Raw genomic sequence first — 16,120 nt, 5'->3', positions numbered from 1 at the left:
TAAGAGACAGCCTGGGATCATGCCACTATTTAAAGAAAGGGATGGGGGCAAACGTTCAGAAGAAAGCAAGCCTAGTGGTACAGGCCTGGTACACACAGACACAGGTTTAAATTCAAGCGCGTCAGGAAAAAGTGAAAGCATAAAATGAGCAGCATCTGGCTGAATTTCAGTGATATTGGAGACGGCAAAGCTGAGTGCAGAATTTATAAATTAGAAGCTGAATAAAGTGATACCCATTTTCCATTGTGAAGGACAAAAGGTTTCAAACTTGTCCAGGCCTTAAGGTCATGTCCGTTCTCTTCTTAGTGGTAGTAAATGTATAAAATTAAGACTAATGAAAACACTGAATTAAAATTGCTTCCTTTAAAAACACCAAGCTTACAGTTCAGTTTTGAATACTACATATATAAACTATATATAACAAAGTGCCTTTGAATGGCAAGGATGCAGAAATGTCTGTATGTAGCACAGAGCCAGTGCTCACGGTCTGAATGAGTGTCACAGACCTGAATGTGCATTTAAAGAAATTTATAATTAAATTTCTAATTATGATCTTCAGCACCCAACACCATGACTATGTACATATTGTCGGGTGTAAGAATATTTGTGTTGTGTTCTGTGGATTCAACTCTGCAAACTCATCAGTAATTTCATCAGCAAGTTTCTACTTAGACAGCAATAAAACAGAAAGCAGTTCCCAGGAACTACTTCTTGTTTTAGAATCTTTCAACATAAGAGTACTTTGCACATCAGAACACCCCCATATCTCCTCTTATTAAAGGATTACCTTATTATTAATTTGCTAATTCTGCCAGTTGATTACAAAATGCTTGATCTCACCTGAGAGTTTCCAGTTTGCAGTGTGGACTCTTCAGTCCTTCAGACAGAAACTTCACGCCTAAATCCTGCAGGTTATTGTTACTTAGGTCAAGCTCTCTCAGATTAGAGGACTGAGAGCTGAGACCTGAGGACAGAGCTTCACAACTTCTCTCTGACAGGTTACAGAGACTCAGTCTGAAAAATAACAGAAAAACAATTTAAAAAAACTCACTTTTGATCAAGTGTAATGAGATTACATAACATTTAGCAATATTCCATTCTCTTTTTGTCAAGAAAGTAACGAGCAACATGTGGAAACAATCAGAGAGAGAACAGAGAACAGAGCAGTAAAAGATCAGTGGATAGTTCAATAGGCTTTTGGTATCAACAAAACGTGCCAAATTTCTTTATTTTGTCATCGTTTAAGAAGAGTTCATGATTAAAACTCAGATAACAACTCAAGGCCAGGTCTGGGTGTAACTTTGATGACAGTTACACCCAGAAAAATTTCAGAAATGCCGACAGGTATTCAGTATTGAACAAAATGAGTACTGATTATCACTTAACAGTTGTATACACTTTTCAGACACCAGCACTCATAACTGTGGTTTTGGGGGTTATTTTGTTAGTGGTTTTAGTTGATCACACCTGCTTTTTGTCAACAAGCATATGAATACAAATGTACTTACAGAGCTTTGTTGGAGGCTTTGACCACTGGCAGCAGCCTCAGAAGAGCCTCCTCTGAAGCAGAGTATTTCTTCAGGTCAAACACATCCAGATCTTCTTCTGATGACAGTAAGATGAAGACCAGAGCTGACCACTGAGCAGGAGACAGTTCATCTGTGGAGAGACTTCCTGATCTCAGGGACTGTTGGATCTCCTCCACTAGAGAACGATCATTCAGTTCATTCAGACAGTGGAACAGATTGATGCTCTTCTCTGCAGACAGATTCTCACTGAGCTTCTCCTTGATGTACTGGACTGTTTCCTGATTGGTCTGTGAGCTACTTCCTGTCTGTGTCAGCAGACCTCGTAGGAGAGTCTGATTGGTCTGCAGTGAAAGACCCAGGAGGAAGCGGAGGAACAAGTCCAGGTGTCCATTTGGACTCTGTAAGGCCTTATCCACAGCACTGTGGTGGAAGTGTTTCTCTACAGATTTTACTTCTTTTTCAGGTTTTTGTTTCCAAAACAATATAGACCATATGGACTTTGTTTGTTGTTGTTCCAGCAGATTGAGTCCAGAGTTGATGAAGGTCAGATGGACATGAAGAGCAGCCAGAAACTCCTGAACACTCAGATGGATGAAGCAGAACACCTTGTCCTGGTACAGTCCTCTCTCCTCTTTAAAGATCTGTGTGAACACTCCTGAGTACACTGAGGCTGCTCTGATATCGATGCCACACTCTGTCAGGTCTGATTCATAGAAGATCAGGTTTCCTTTCTGCAGCTGATCAAAAGCCAGTTTTCCCAGAGACTCCATCATCTTCCTGCTCTCTGGACTCCAGTGTGCATCTGTCTCAGCTCCTCCATCATACTTGACCTTCTTCACTTTGGCCTGAACCACCAGGAAGTGGATGTACATCTCAGTCAGGGTCTTGGGCAGCTGTCCTCCCTCTCTGGTTTCCAGCACATCCTCCAGAACTGTAGCAGTGATCCAGCAGAAGACTGGGATGTGGCACATGATGTGGAGGCTTCGTGATGTCTTGATGTGGGAGATGGTCCTGCTGGCCTGCTCCTCATCTCTGAATCTCTTCCTGAAGTACTCCTCCTTCTGTGGGTCAGTGAACCCTCTGACCTCTGTCACCATGCCAACACAGTCAGGAGGGATCTGATTGGCTGCTGCAGGTCGTGTGGTTATCCAGAGGCGAGCAGAGGGAAGCAGTTTCCCCCTGATGAGGTTTATCAGCAGCACATCCACTGAGGTGGACTTCCTAGGGTCAGTTAGGATTGTAGTTTTGTGGAAGTCCAGAGGAAGTCGACACTCATCCAGACCATCAAAGATGAACACAACCTGGAAGTCTTCAAAGCTGCAGATTCCTGCTTCTTTGGTTTCAGTAAAGAAGTGATGAACAAGTCCCACCAAGCTGAACTTTTCCTCTTTCAGCACATTCAGCTCTCTGAAAGTGAATGGAAATATGAACTGGATGTCCTGGTTGGCTTTGTCTTCAGCCCAGTCCAGGCTGTATTTCTGTGTTAAGACTGTTTTCCCAATGCCAGCCACCCCCTTTGTCAGCACTGTTCTGATTGGTTCATCTCTTCCAGGTGAGGCTTTAAAGATGTCTTCTTGTCTGATGGTTGTTTCTGGTCTGTCTGGTTTCCTGGATGCTGTTTCAATCTGTCTGACCTCATGTTCATCATTGACCTCTGCAGTCCCTCCCTCTGTGATGTAGAGCTCTGTGTAGATCTGATTCAGGAGGGTTGGGTTTCCTGCTTTAGCGATGCCCTCAAACACACACTGGAACTTCTTCTTCAGCTTAGACTTAAGGTTACGATGACAAACAGCAACTGGAAGTTCTGAATAATAATAATAAAAATACAACTTTAACAATCATATTTTACAAAATGCTGATGACAATTTCTGACCCACTGAGAAATGACTGAACACACTGGTGTCACAAGTCTCTCATTTATCCAGCAGCTTAAATCTTTAGATAAATCCTCTTACGTCTCTGCAGACGGTCAGCCAGCTCCTCCTGCTTCATTCTCCTCAGGAAGTCCACTGTGATCTTCACAAATGCCTCTCTGCTGTTTCTCCTCTGCTCATCATCCTCCCTCTGAAACCCCAAGCACTGGGGCTTATTTGGATTCAGAGCCTTCTGGATCTTCTTCAGCTCGTTCTTCACAAAAGTGATGATGTTGTCCTCCAGCAGCTGGAACAGAATATTTATGAATGAGCCACCACTCTGAACCTCAGTATCCACAACGTCCACTTCTTTACGATCAAGGGGCATATCATCCACGACCTCTTCACCAATTATAGGTTTGACTTTATCTGATTAACTGAGACTTTGTCCACAACTCCATGATCCCAAAGCGTTGATGCTGTTCATATGAATGCAGCGATTTCAGTGGGAGAAACATTTCACTGGTGTTCAGAGCTGAACTACCAACAGGTTGATGATCAAAGCCAGAAACTTGGAGATGTTTCAGGTGACTGAGTTGATCGTACAGACAACTGGTCTTAAAGGTTCACTCTGTTTACACATACAGATCAGTATTTAAGGTTTGACTCTCATCATCCACTGGGGCACAAACTGGGCGTCATCAGGACGCTACAACACAGAACAAACACCATCCCCACAGACACAGCAGCCAGCGAAGCAGAAGAACTTCACATCAAGAAGGTCCTGAGTAAATGTGAACGCTGGTTTGAGGGCGGAGTCAAGGAGGCCATTTATGTGAAAAGGAAAGACCATCTCTGAATGGAGGAGGGGCTTAAGGGTACATTTGTCACCATCTTACATGCTGTGATTGCAGCCATTCCCCAGCTCTCTGTGAACTGGACTCATGACCATTGATCAACAACCATTGATCAATGGTCCTGACAATATGCGTACCAATGATCAATGAACTGACCTCCCAGCCCATTGTTCCTTCAGTGGGCTGGTTTCAGTCATACAAATGTCCTGTTTATGAGATTGAAACCTGCAGTCAGCTGAGACTGAAGAAGTCACCTGATGATGATGAAACGTTTCTCCCACTGAAAACATCCAGATGAACAGAATCAAGCTTTTTGGGATTTACATACCTGGATGATTGAGCATCAAGACACAACTCTGTGACTTTTCTCAGATGAATCAATCCTCTCCTCCAGCTTTACATCTACCAGCCCTGTGGCGCTGCCCAGGGAAATAATCTATGTGAGAGGTGGAAAGTCATACAGGTGTCTGCTCCTGCCTTCAGTTATTTTATCTACTGTGTGTCAACTGGCTGAATCTACTGCAACTGTCTACTGTCTCCCTAAACTCAACAATGACTTAGTGATCTATCCATTCTCTGACCAAACACATCCTGCTGCAGGAGGTTAACATAGCAGCCAATGATGATCCCACTCACTGTGAACAACACATTTGGACCTGATTTGCTGCTCTGGTTTACACGTGAACTTTGACTGCTGTCACCAACTTGAGAGGCTCTACAGAAAAACTGGACTTGTCCATAAAAATCATAAACTACATTACAAGGACAGCATTGCTCAATCAACTCTAATTACTATGACCATGTTATCTCTTCTAACTAAGGTACAGACACTCAAACTTGCTGCTTTCAGTGAGAAGTCAAATGTCTGAATATGAGCTGGAAGCCGCTGAGAGTCCTCCTCCTTCCCGTGGGGTTTACTTTCTCTACTACTTTCACTATAAACACGCCCCTTTCATGCACCTGCAGAGGGCCACCAGCAGATGGAGCTGTCTTAAACAAATCCACTTGGATAGTTAGCTGTAGATGATTTTCTCAGTATGATTGTAGGACTTTGAGTTATTCTTTAGATTTATTTAAACTCTTATATTGTGCACAAGTGTTGAGCGACCCATAATTTCTCTGTACTTTTCATAAGAGCAGCCAGACTTTCAGCTAGTTTTTCTTTTTTTAAGAGCTCAAAGATATTGAAGAAACAGTTATTCAGCTTCATTCCCACTGATCTCGACTACAAACTGTTTCACTTTGGTTTCTGTTTAAAGCCTCGATGTTTAAAACGTTTCCCTGTGATCACATTTGCACCGTCTGATTTCAAAGTTTGTTTTCTTTTGGTCATTTAGTCCACAGAGTCCTTGGTGTTCTGAAAGGGACCTATAAATAAATGCATTATTATTAATAATAAAGTAGTTGTTGTACATGTACAGACCATAAATATGGAGTCCAGCTGTGTTTGATGCTGCTGGGCAGACTGACCACTGGGAACCTCTGAGCTCTGCTGGTCCACTCTGTGGAAGAACCATGAAGGATTAGATCAACACAGGATAAAGATCCAGGAGTTTCTGCTCAAATAACTTCATCTGAATCAAGTCTGTGAAGTTTTAGACTCTCAGATTCTGAAGATATATTTTCTGTTTTCTATGAACTTTCTTTCATCAGTGATGGAAGTGATGATGCTGCAGAAGCTCAGAGAAAACTTTGAGACTTCATCAAACTGATAAATTCACTCACTGGAAGGTAAAACTGTGATGAACCATCAACTAATGCTCTCAGGAGGCCACAGGTCCCTGAATGTAACTGTGCAGTAGATTCATCGAGTGTTTGAAACCTGACCACTTCCACATGTTTTCATTCTAACAGAAGAAGTCCTTTTCTCATTGATTTGAATTGAGTTTTCATTTGAGTTTTCCGAGTCTCGTGTTTGGAGTCGAGTCTAATCAATGATCTGACAGAAGAACATTAAAAAGGATTTACCAGTGCTGTCAAAATTAACATGTAGGGTTAGGGGTTCATCTGTTATCATGATTAACATGATAAAAACCTTTAACACGACACATCTGGAGAGCAGAACAACTCAAAATCCCTGAAATGTTTCTATCAACGCACTTCGGGCAGTTTGTCCGAGTAGAGTTACCTTTGCACACGTGCAGATGTGCAGCACATCTGTTAGTGACGGCAGCTGAACCAATCAGCTCAATATGGAAGATGACAAACACACACTGACCTCTCGATGGAAAGTTTGAGCATTAAAAAAATAACAAGGCGGACCAGCCGACCAACATGAAGGATTCTGCACATCGTGACAGAAGGAATTTTCTTTTCACCGAAGCACTTCCAGCTTAAAATATCACAACGATGCAAAGCACTGATGACACAACTGCCAAGTGGACAAACTGCAGACCTGTTAGTGTTGTTAATAACATAGTTTTGGTTCCTCGTGTCAAAGACTTGAAGAAGAGTGACAGAGAGTGTTAGACTGCTGCAGGATCAGTGCCACCTCCACAGACCTGTGAAGAAAATGATTGTTTGACAGATGGGCTCAGATTCAGGATCAGCTGAGGAGTTTGTGGCTGACAGAATCCTGCAGGTACAGAGCAGAGCCCATCATTAGCATGCAGGACTGTCCCTGGGGGGGTCGGCTCATTCAGGAGGTTAATCAATGTTTACATGTTCAATAAACATGTTAAGTGTGTAAATTTGCCCTTTTCTCTCGAGTCTGTTTGCTCATGAAATGAACTTTGATTCGTTTACATTAAAAATGATGTTTAATGGTGATTAATCCAAATGAATCCACAGTAACCCTGTGATGAGTCTGATTAAACATTTTCATTAACAGCAGTAATATAGATTATATATTATTATATATTAGTGCACACTTAGCTTTTAGTATATATGTTTGTTACAAAGTTGTATTTACAGCAGAGAAGCTGAGTTAAAGACTGAAAACTATTCAAAGTCTCTTTGAATTGAAGCGTTTAACATTCTTTGTGTTTATTCTGCATTGACTTCATTATATGGTGTAAACGTCTGTTACAGGCTTAAATATAAAGTTGGAAAAATGTAACTGCAGCTATTGATCAAGTAATTGTGATTAATCAGGATTAATGACAGAAGATTGTGTCATTAATTAGTCATGTTTTAATCTACTGACAGCACTAGTGTTCACTCTTGTGCCTCCAACTGTTTTACGCCCTTTCAACACCTTCGTGGTCAAAAGTGTACACGCACAAAATCTACAATAAAACCCTCACGCAGCAATAGGACAGACACACAATCCATTTATCTCTGTGTCTCAAACACACACACACGTGTATTCAAAGCCTCGATTTGTTCATATTTCATCTGTTGTGTTTTTATCTTCAGCGTTTTCAGTGTTGCTGCATTTACACCAAAAATGTTTCCATTGATGAATCAGATTGATTTGAATGTGTTTCATCCATACAAATCCCTCCCTGGTGGTCACATGACTCTATAACATAACAGGAGTCATGTGACAAGAGTTTCATGCTGTAAAATGTCAAAATGGTTGAATGTGGTGGAGTAAAAATGTGAGATGTCAACTACTTTTCTTCAATATGAAATGTTTGCAGGGCCTGACAGGAAGTGGACGGACGCTCTGATCACTTCCTGTTTGCTGAAGTGGTTTTTCAGTTGTTTAGAAACCAAAGGCTTGTTTTAAAAGACAGTTTAAATGGGACTGAGGGAACGACGTGTTTGTAGTTTATATCCAACAACATCAAGCAGTTAAATCAAAGAGTTCATGTTGCTAACAGCTCACCTCTCTGCAGCAGACACAGGCTGGGATTTAAAAAAAATGGGAAGATCTTTAGACGCGTCACTCTGTAAGGACACAGAGCTGGGTGGAGGTCCAGCTTTGAGTCTCTGATGGATCCTGAAAAAGTTATAAATCTTCAGTAAAATTCTCATCACATATCAGCTGATATTATTGGTGTTAGCTTACCTTTTCTCAGCTGACTGTCTTTGCTCAAATCTCTTAATGGCATCTTTGACTGAGTTACTTTCACAGGACACAGAGCTGGGTGGAGGTCCAGGCTGGTTCCTGTGAATAATGATGGAGCAGTGATGTGAGTGCTGAGCTGTGACATGGAGAAGAGTCATGGACAGTTAGAGATGGTCATCTCACCTCTGAGCTTTGGTCTGGCTCTCATGTTCCCCACACAGAGTGCTTTTAGAGGGAGGGACTCCCTCCTCTCTGTCCTCACACTGATCCATGCTGCTCAATTCAGCTCACACACACTTTCTACCTGCAGAGGAAACACAAATCATTCATGTGCACATCAGCTGAAATCCTCCTTTCATCATGTGTGCTGTCCAAATATCAGCTGCTTCTTTCCTGCTTCATCTCAGTGTCAGCTGGATGCAGTCAGACAGCAGTGTGAGGCAGAGGAAGCTGCCATCAGCTGCTCTGCTATCAGTCCACTAGATGGAGCCTGAAGCACACACGATGCATTCACTGACACACACTGATTCACTGTTTGGGAAACTAGAAAAATGTTGGTCTTGAACTAGCTGCATAATGCAGACAGGGTAGGACCCAAATATAACGGCGAAACATCTTCAAGCAACTTATAGAAGTCCAGATGCTTTTCTTTCCAAGCTCCTTAAACTATGATGACCTGGATGACTGAGAACCTTCACAGGAAAAATGAAACACACTGAAGAAAGAATGCAAGACTTTCACAATAAAACAGCAAAGGAACACAACACTGACACGTGAGCTTGACAGAGGAGTGGAGGAAAGGCAGACGAGAGTGAGTGAGGGAAAGAGGAGACAAGAGAGACATGACAGGCTGAGGAAATATAGAAAGGAGCACCAGGCCTCACACAAACACACACAAACACACACAAACACACACAGAGACACAGAGGCACACAGAGACACAGAGGGAATCTAATGATCAAGGAACTAAACAGGAAGTATAAGAAACTCAAAGAAGCATAAATAAGACTGTAAATGAACCAGAACCATAAACCATAATACAAAAAATGCAAAGTGCTTGGTCAAAGGGACCCAGAACCATTAAAGTTCTTTTCTTTGCTCTTCAGTGTTTGAGTTCAAACAGACTCCACATTAAACTATGACAGCACCGTCCCTGCTGCTGCTGTCAGACCTGTTATTCACTCACTGCTCGCCAGTGTTTCTAATGAGTTTTACTCATCCATGAGAGTTTAAAGCTTGCACTTACAAGCAATGTTCCCTCTAATGTTTCACTTGTCTGAGCGAACACACAACCTCCCTGAGCGATCCACTGTGAGCGACATTAGACGTGTGCACTGTGGTCACGCCAGCATCGAATCCATCCAAGTTACATGTTTATTAAAATAATCAATTTACAGCGTTTACATTTCTGTTAAACTACTTTTAATTAACTGCTTTAGCCCACTTACAATGAAAGTTAAAAAAGAAAATCTTGTTCATGACCTGTAGCATGTTAACACTATTGGAAGGAAAAATAACTTGAACTTCAATTTTGAAAACACAACTTTCTTTAAATAAAGCTCTGACTTGTATTATGAGTCTGTGGTCTGGGAGAGAGTCTGTAACTCTGTCTGCAACATACAGTAAATAATGACCAATGTTGGGCAGTTAATTATATAGTTACTTCTTCAAAAAAGTAACTGAGTTTTGCAAACAGAGTTTTTTGCAGCTGTTTACTGCAAAAAACTACAGCCAAGGTGTTTTTTTTAAAATAAACATTTCAAACTATTTACAGAACAATCAGCTGTTCTGCATCAAATCTGATGCCACACAAATTATTTGTGTCACTTCAAAAATAATTTCTGTCCACTATGAGATGAAGGAGAACAACAGCCTGATACCTGCAGGCCTGACAGCAGCAGATGTGTCACTGCTGTAACACCTGTAACACTCAGCAGTCGCCTCATTGTTCTGACACACACAACAACACTATTGACTACACAACACACTAACTACACACTAACTACACAAGATTTGCTCTAAACGTCTCAAATCTCTCACATCTCAAAACACCGCCGTCACTCCGTTTCTTAACAACTAAATGCCATGTTTTGATTGGTCGACATGGTACATTTTTCGACCAATAGGAAAGGCTGGGGGTTGGTATTGTTTTTGCTCACAGGCTTTCGAGCGTTTTCCTTATAAAACGCAGTTTTTACCGTTTCTTCCTGCAGTAAATATAAACAACGACAGTATTCAGGAAGAAAACCAAACATTGCAGATATTTTTATCATAACTCTGGTTTTACGTGGTCGATCAACACAATTTAAAAACTGGTATAAAGTCCACACTTTTCCTGTCAGTTGTTCCGTCTGTCCTGCTCACATCTCCAATGGTTGTACACGTTGTCATTAACGTGGCTTCACTCCACATCAGCCGCTTTGCTAAAACACCGGCACATGTTTACTTTAATTTCAATTCAGGTTAGAATTCTTTTTGTGTGCTCAATACAGATTTTCTCTGCGCAGAGACCGTGCCAACAGTGCGCAGCTTAGAGGGAACATTGCTTACAAGGTGACTACCAATAAAAATGAGTGTGCTTCACTGTCAGAGCTACGGTGATTCATCCAGTAGGACTTGATAATAAAAATATTTTTTTGATGCTTTGCATTGAGGCGCATTGTTGAATTTGCAGGGACACAATAACCACAGATCAGTTGTTCAAACCACTACAGTAGGGAGCCATGTCATGAATAATAAACAAATACTAATACTAATACTACTACTAATAATAATGTTAATTTAAGTAATTGTTTTTGACTGAACATCACATATAATGTAACAAGCAGTAAATTCAGGTTAAGTGCATTATCAGCATTTGGAGGAGCTCCTTATCCTTCACTGCTCACCTCTTACAAAGTGTTCACACAGTTTGCTAGCTTCTTTCAGCCTGCTAGCTATGCTAACAAGTCTACTACACACACTTGACTCGGTCACATGACAGACAGCAGAGATAGCTGCTCTGCTAGCTAAGCTAACTCATGTTAGCTTAGCTAGGTCAAGGTCAAAGAAATGAGGCGATGCTGCTGGGAGTTACGTCACAGACTAGCAGAATTTAGTTATTCAGCATAATATTTAATCCTTATTATCTGCTCCTCTCACCTCTGTTTACATCTGAAAACAAGAAAATTTAGCCAACAGTTTATTAGCTTTGGTGAAATTATAAACAGGCATCAGCGCAGTCACCTATACTGTGCTTTAATGCTGGAGCAGCAGGAACACCAGTTAATCTAAAATCTCCTTTTCTCTCTAAAAAGTGACAGCAGGCTGAGTCAAAGACAGAAACCTTATTTAAACACCAAATATTCACTTCCTGATCCAGGATTCAAAGAGGACGTTGAACTTACTCAGCTTCTTCCAATGAACGTCTTCACTCTGCAGCTCTCTGCTGTCTGGACCAGGTCTGTGTAGAAACAGATAAAATACTCTGCTTCTTCTCCGTCAGCAGTCGTCTGTGTCTGCAGACTGCGTCACATTAAACACTTCACACCAGCAAAGAGGCTGAAGCTCACAGGTCAACGGTCAGCTGCTGCACTGTGTATAACAATTCACTTTTGAACAGTAGATAGCCTGTAGGCGTCTCTGCAGTGATAAACAGTTTACACATTAAACACTGAACCATAAAAGAAGCTTGAGCTGCAGCTCACAGGTCAAAGCTCAGCTGCTGCACCCAGTTATGAGTTTAAATAAATCATTAATCATGATTTTTTTTCCCTCTCAGCACTTTCACTTGGCCTTGGAGTGTTTTGACGGAGCTACACTGTATGTTTCAAATGTTGTAAATAAATTGGGAGTTAGGGCTGGGCAATATGGCCTAAAATCCATATCGCGGTATAATTTGAAGCATGTGCGGTAACAATATATATCGCGATATATTCTTTTCTTCTGTATAACATATTTTCCACACTATAAGGACTTACAATCCTTTAATTTTCTCAAAAATCAAGAGTGTGTCTTATGTTTGAATTCTGGTTGTGCTTACTGACCTTGAACCGATTTGGGCGTGCAGAAATCTGTTAAAAAATGTTTTAGTAGAACTTTGGTAAGCTACGAAGCCGCACTGCTTGATGGATTGTCAGAGCATTACGGCTGCCGTGGTGAGGAGCTTCGCGGAGTAATCTGGGTCTAAAACTCTGTCCGCTTCAGGTCCCAAAGTCAAACGAACACTAAGAGTTAAAAACGGTCTAAATTCTTTCATCTTTAATAAAATCATCAGCGTTGCTGCTTTACCAGGTGTAACAATTAAGTTTAACATCCATGAAAACAGAATTTATTAAATTTAACGGAGTTAGAAGTTAACAGGAAGTTAGCTCGCTAGTTTCCACCTAAACATTTCATAGCATGTTCTGACTGAGAGATTTTTGAAACTAATTCAAACAGCTCTGCTATCACTTCCAGCATAAATGAAGACAGAAAACTAAACAGCAGTGACGTTTGCAGGGTTACTGAAGTTGGACTACCTGGTATATAATGTTGTGCTACGTGATTGCTAGCGACACAGCTATGTTAGCATAACATTAGCACAGTGAAGCTGGAGGATGAACGCCAACTTTTTTTCCACTCGATAAAAGTTAACGTGAGGGATTCTGGTGGTCAGGGACAAATGCAATCGCATAGCAGGATGCTGTACACGGGCCAAACTTCAGTCAGGAGAACAACTGAAATCATCCATCCACAATACGAGGTTAGTTATGATTCGTCTCGGAACTGAGGACGCCATCATCTACCTGCTCAATCGTGTCTACACCCATCTGGACCAGCCGGCGAGCACTGTGAGGGTCATGTTCTTTTACTTTTCCAGTGCTTTCAACACCATCAGGCCGACCCTCCTGGGTGATAAGTTAGCAGCGATGCAGGTGGATGCTTCTCTGGTGTCCTGGATTGTTGATTACCTGACAGGAAGACCACAATATGTACGTCTCCCACAGTGTGTGTCTGACAAGGTGATCAGCAACACAGGGGCACCACAGGGGACTGTCCTCTCCCCCTTCCTCTTCACCCTCTACACCACAGACTTCAGCCACTGCACAGAGACCTGCCATCTTCAGAAGTTTTCTGATGACTCTGCGGTGGTTGGATGCATCAGCAGGGATGATGAGACAGAGTACCGGGCTGTGGTCGACTCCTTTGTCACGTGGTGTGAATAGAATCATCTGCAGCTCAACGTGGCAAAGACCAAGGAACTGATCGTGGACTTCAGGAAGACCAGGAAACACTTGACCCCTGTTTCAATCCAGGGGGTCAGTGTTGACATTGTGGAGGACTATAAATACCTTGGAGTACACATTGACAATAAACTGGACTGGGCTAAAAACACCACAGCACTTTACAGGAAGGGCCAGAGTCGTCTCTATTTCTTGAGGCGACTGAGGTCCTTTAACATCTGCCAGAAAATGCTGAGGATTTTCTATGAGTCTGTTGTGGCCAGTGCGATCCTCTATGCTGTTGCATGCTGGGGGAGCAGGCTGAGGGTCGCAGATGCCAACAGACTTAATAAACTGATCCGTAAGGCCAGCAATGTTGTGGGGATGGAGCTGGACTCCCTCAAGGTGGTGTCGGAGAGGCGGATGCTGTCCAAGATAAAGACAATGTTGGATGACACCTCCCACCCACTCCATGACATGCTGGTCAGTCACAGGAGCTCGTTCAGTGAGAGACTGAGATTACCGAAAAGCACCACTGAACGACACAGGAAATCTTTCCTGCCTGTGGCCATCTCCCTGTACAACGCATCCACTTAACACACTGTTGCTGCTACAACTACACATGTTTCTTTTCCAGCTATTTATTTATGAGTGACTTATGTATGTATGTATGTATGTATGTATGTATGTATGTATATATTGTACTATTCTTAGTTAGTGTATTGTCTGTCTTGTCTTAATGTTGGTTTAAAATGGAGCACTGTAACAAAAAATAATTTCCCCCAGGGATCAATAAAGTATTCTGATTCTGATTCTGATTAATATACTGCAACAACATGGGAATAGAGCAGCTGCGAGAGAATTCAACATTAATGAATCAATGTTACGGAAGTGGAGGAAGTGCAGTTTTTGGCTTTCCCCGCGTTTCAAAAGTGCTTTATCTCTTTGCTATGACTGTCGCCCACCATAATTGCAGATGATAATTGTTGTAGCCGCTGCGATGCTTTCGACCAAAAAAGGCGCAGCTTGATGACATCATCAACATGCGCTATCGCGATAGAGCGATATAGTCAGAGGCCCTTTCTCAATTCTAAGTACGCAAGTATGTACTCGCGTTTTCGGCGAGACCGGATTTGCCGAGACCGCACGGACTTGCCGGAAACGCGAGCACGGACTCGCGATTTGTACAATTGGAACACCGGCATACTTGATGATGTCACAGGTCCAGAGTTTTTACTGCCGTCCCCTCTTAATTTAACTGTGAGTAATATGTTATGAAGCTTAACTTTAATCACAGCCAAACCGGTTTACTCAGGAACAAATAAAAGACTGAAATAAGCCAAACATTAACATTTAGAAATGATCTAAGTGACTTATATATCATGTTTAACCTCAGTGGTGAAATCTCTATTAATAAAAATAGTGTACATGTACATACGTGTACATACCTTAATAAAAACAAGCAGGTGAGATGTTACAATGCTTTTATTTTTATTTTAGTGGACACTCAATACAATAGACAGCTGCTGGGGTTTGGGGTTTGTTTAACCTGAGTAGCGAAAAGACCGCGGGGGGGGGGGGGGGGGGGGGGGGGGGTTGAAAACGATGCGCTGTTCTCGCCAGCTCTAATGATCCTCGACCTCGCTGTCTGCTATGGAGCTGGCGGGTCACAGACGTCTCCGAAAACGCCGGAGCGTGTTTGGAAATAAATGATATCTTGATAAATCGAGCAGATATTTGAAGTTTAAACGTTTATTTTGTGACCCAGAAAGAGTAATATTTAAAAGTTTTCAGCCCCGCTCGTCCACCATTGCCACGTTTGAGTTTTGGACGAAATGCATTCTGGGATATTTAGCTGTACAAAGTCCACACAAGTCACCACCGATGCATGCTCGATAAAAAGGGCGGAGCGAGAACTCGGCTTGATGCGTACTTCGAATTGGAACAGTACTTGGTCTCCGACTGATGACGTATCCCGAGTAGACGAGAACGCAAGTACGCACAAGTACGCATATTGAGAAAGGGCCAAAATCTCTATCGTTGACCAAGTTTAATCGATTCTATCGTATATCGTTTATATCGCCCACCCCTACTGGGAGTGATTTTGTTGTATTGGTTTGTTTTTTGGTTTTATGTTTCCATGTAGATGAATGAAGACAGATTCACTCTTACCTTTTCAAAATGTCTATAAGGTAGACGAGGTCTATGCTTTTCTGCCCCTTCACAGATAATCCCAGTGATTTTCCTTTGGTCTGAAATCTCACCTGATCTTGTGATATTGAGAGTCATCTGCCTTTGAGGCAGCTAACCAAACAGTGTTCTCTAAACTCTAACTTTAATATACTTTGATATATTTCAGATTTCTGAGCTCTGCTCTGACTCCGTGCCAGTAGCTCCTTAATATGACTTTAGTTTGATCAATAATTAACCTTCAGAAAGTTTCTGTTCCCACCCCACCACACCGAACAACCCTGAGAACAAATAATATGATGTGGGTGTGTCGGCAGGCTTCAGCACTGTGAGCATTAAACACAATAAAAGACCCACAAGTTCCTGCTCAAAGGTCAGCTGCCTTCAGATCAATCATTAACCTGCAGCAGGTTGTGGCCTGATGTGTTTGTAAGAGTTTCACTTTCAGGAGGAGAAGATTTAAACGAGTCACACAAATGTGAACTACAAAGTCTGTGACACACAATTTAGTGCAACCTGCATGAAATCTGACCTGAAGAAATCCAGTCTTCTG

At 42.0% G+C, this 16,120-nt stretch overlaps 1 protein-coding gene across 1 annotated transcript in view; it reads right to left on the bottom strand.

The window, feature by feature from the left end:
* The window catches only part of LOC146634332 (uncharacterized), a 225,839-nt gene extending 214,198 nt beyond the window's left edge, over positions 1–11,641 (bottom strand). The window contains exons 1-6 of the mRNA XM_085376670.1: positions 11,581–11,641; positions 8,378–8,498; positions 8,195–8,293; positions 8,012–8,125; positions 5,663–5,741; positions 3,485–3,689 (exon numbers count right to left, since the gene is read on the bottom strand). Coding sequence (XP_085232796.1) covers positions 3,485–3,689; positions 5,663–5,741; positions 8,012–8,125; positions 8,195–8,293; positions 8,378–8,466 — 586 coding nt within the window. The 5' untranslated portion in view covers positions 8,467–8,498; positions 11,581–11,641. The remainder of the gene's footprint in view (positions 1–3,484; positions 3,690–5,662; positions 5,742–8,011; positions 8,126–8,194; positions 8,294–8,377; positions 8,499–11,580) is intronic.
* Between the last annotated feature and the right edge of the window lie 4,479 nt (positions 11,642–16,120).

This window comes from Diplotaxodon limnothrissa, linkage group LG3, assembly GCF_057381915.1.
Source record: "Diplotaxodon limnothrissa isolate DT_005_m linkage group LG3, D_limnothrissa_male_GT1.1, whole genome shotgun sequence".
In the NCBI taxonomy this organism is placed as follows: Eukaryota; Metazoa; Chordata; class Actinopteri; order Cichliformes; family Cichlidae; genus Diplotaxodon; species Diplotaxodon limnothrissa.
Note: the sequence above shows the minus strand (reverse complement) of the source record. Positions and strands in the feature narration are given on the sequence as shown.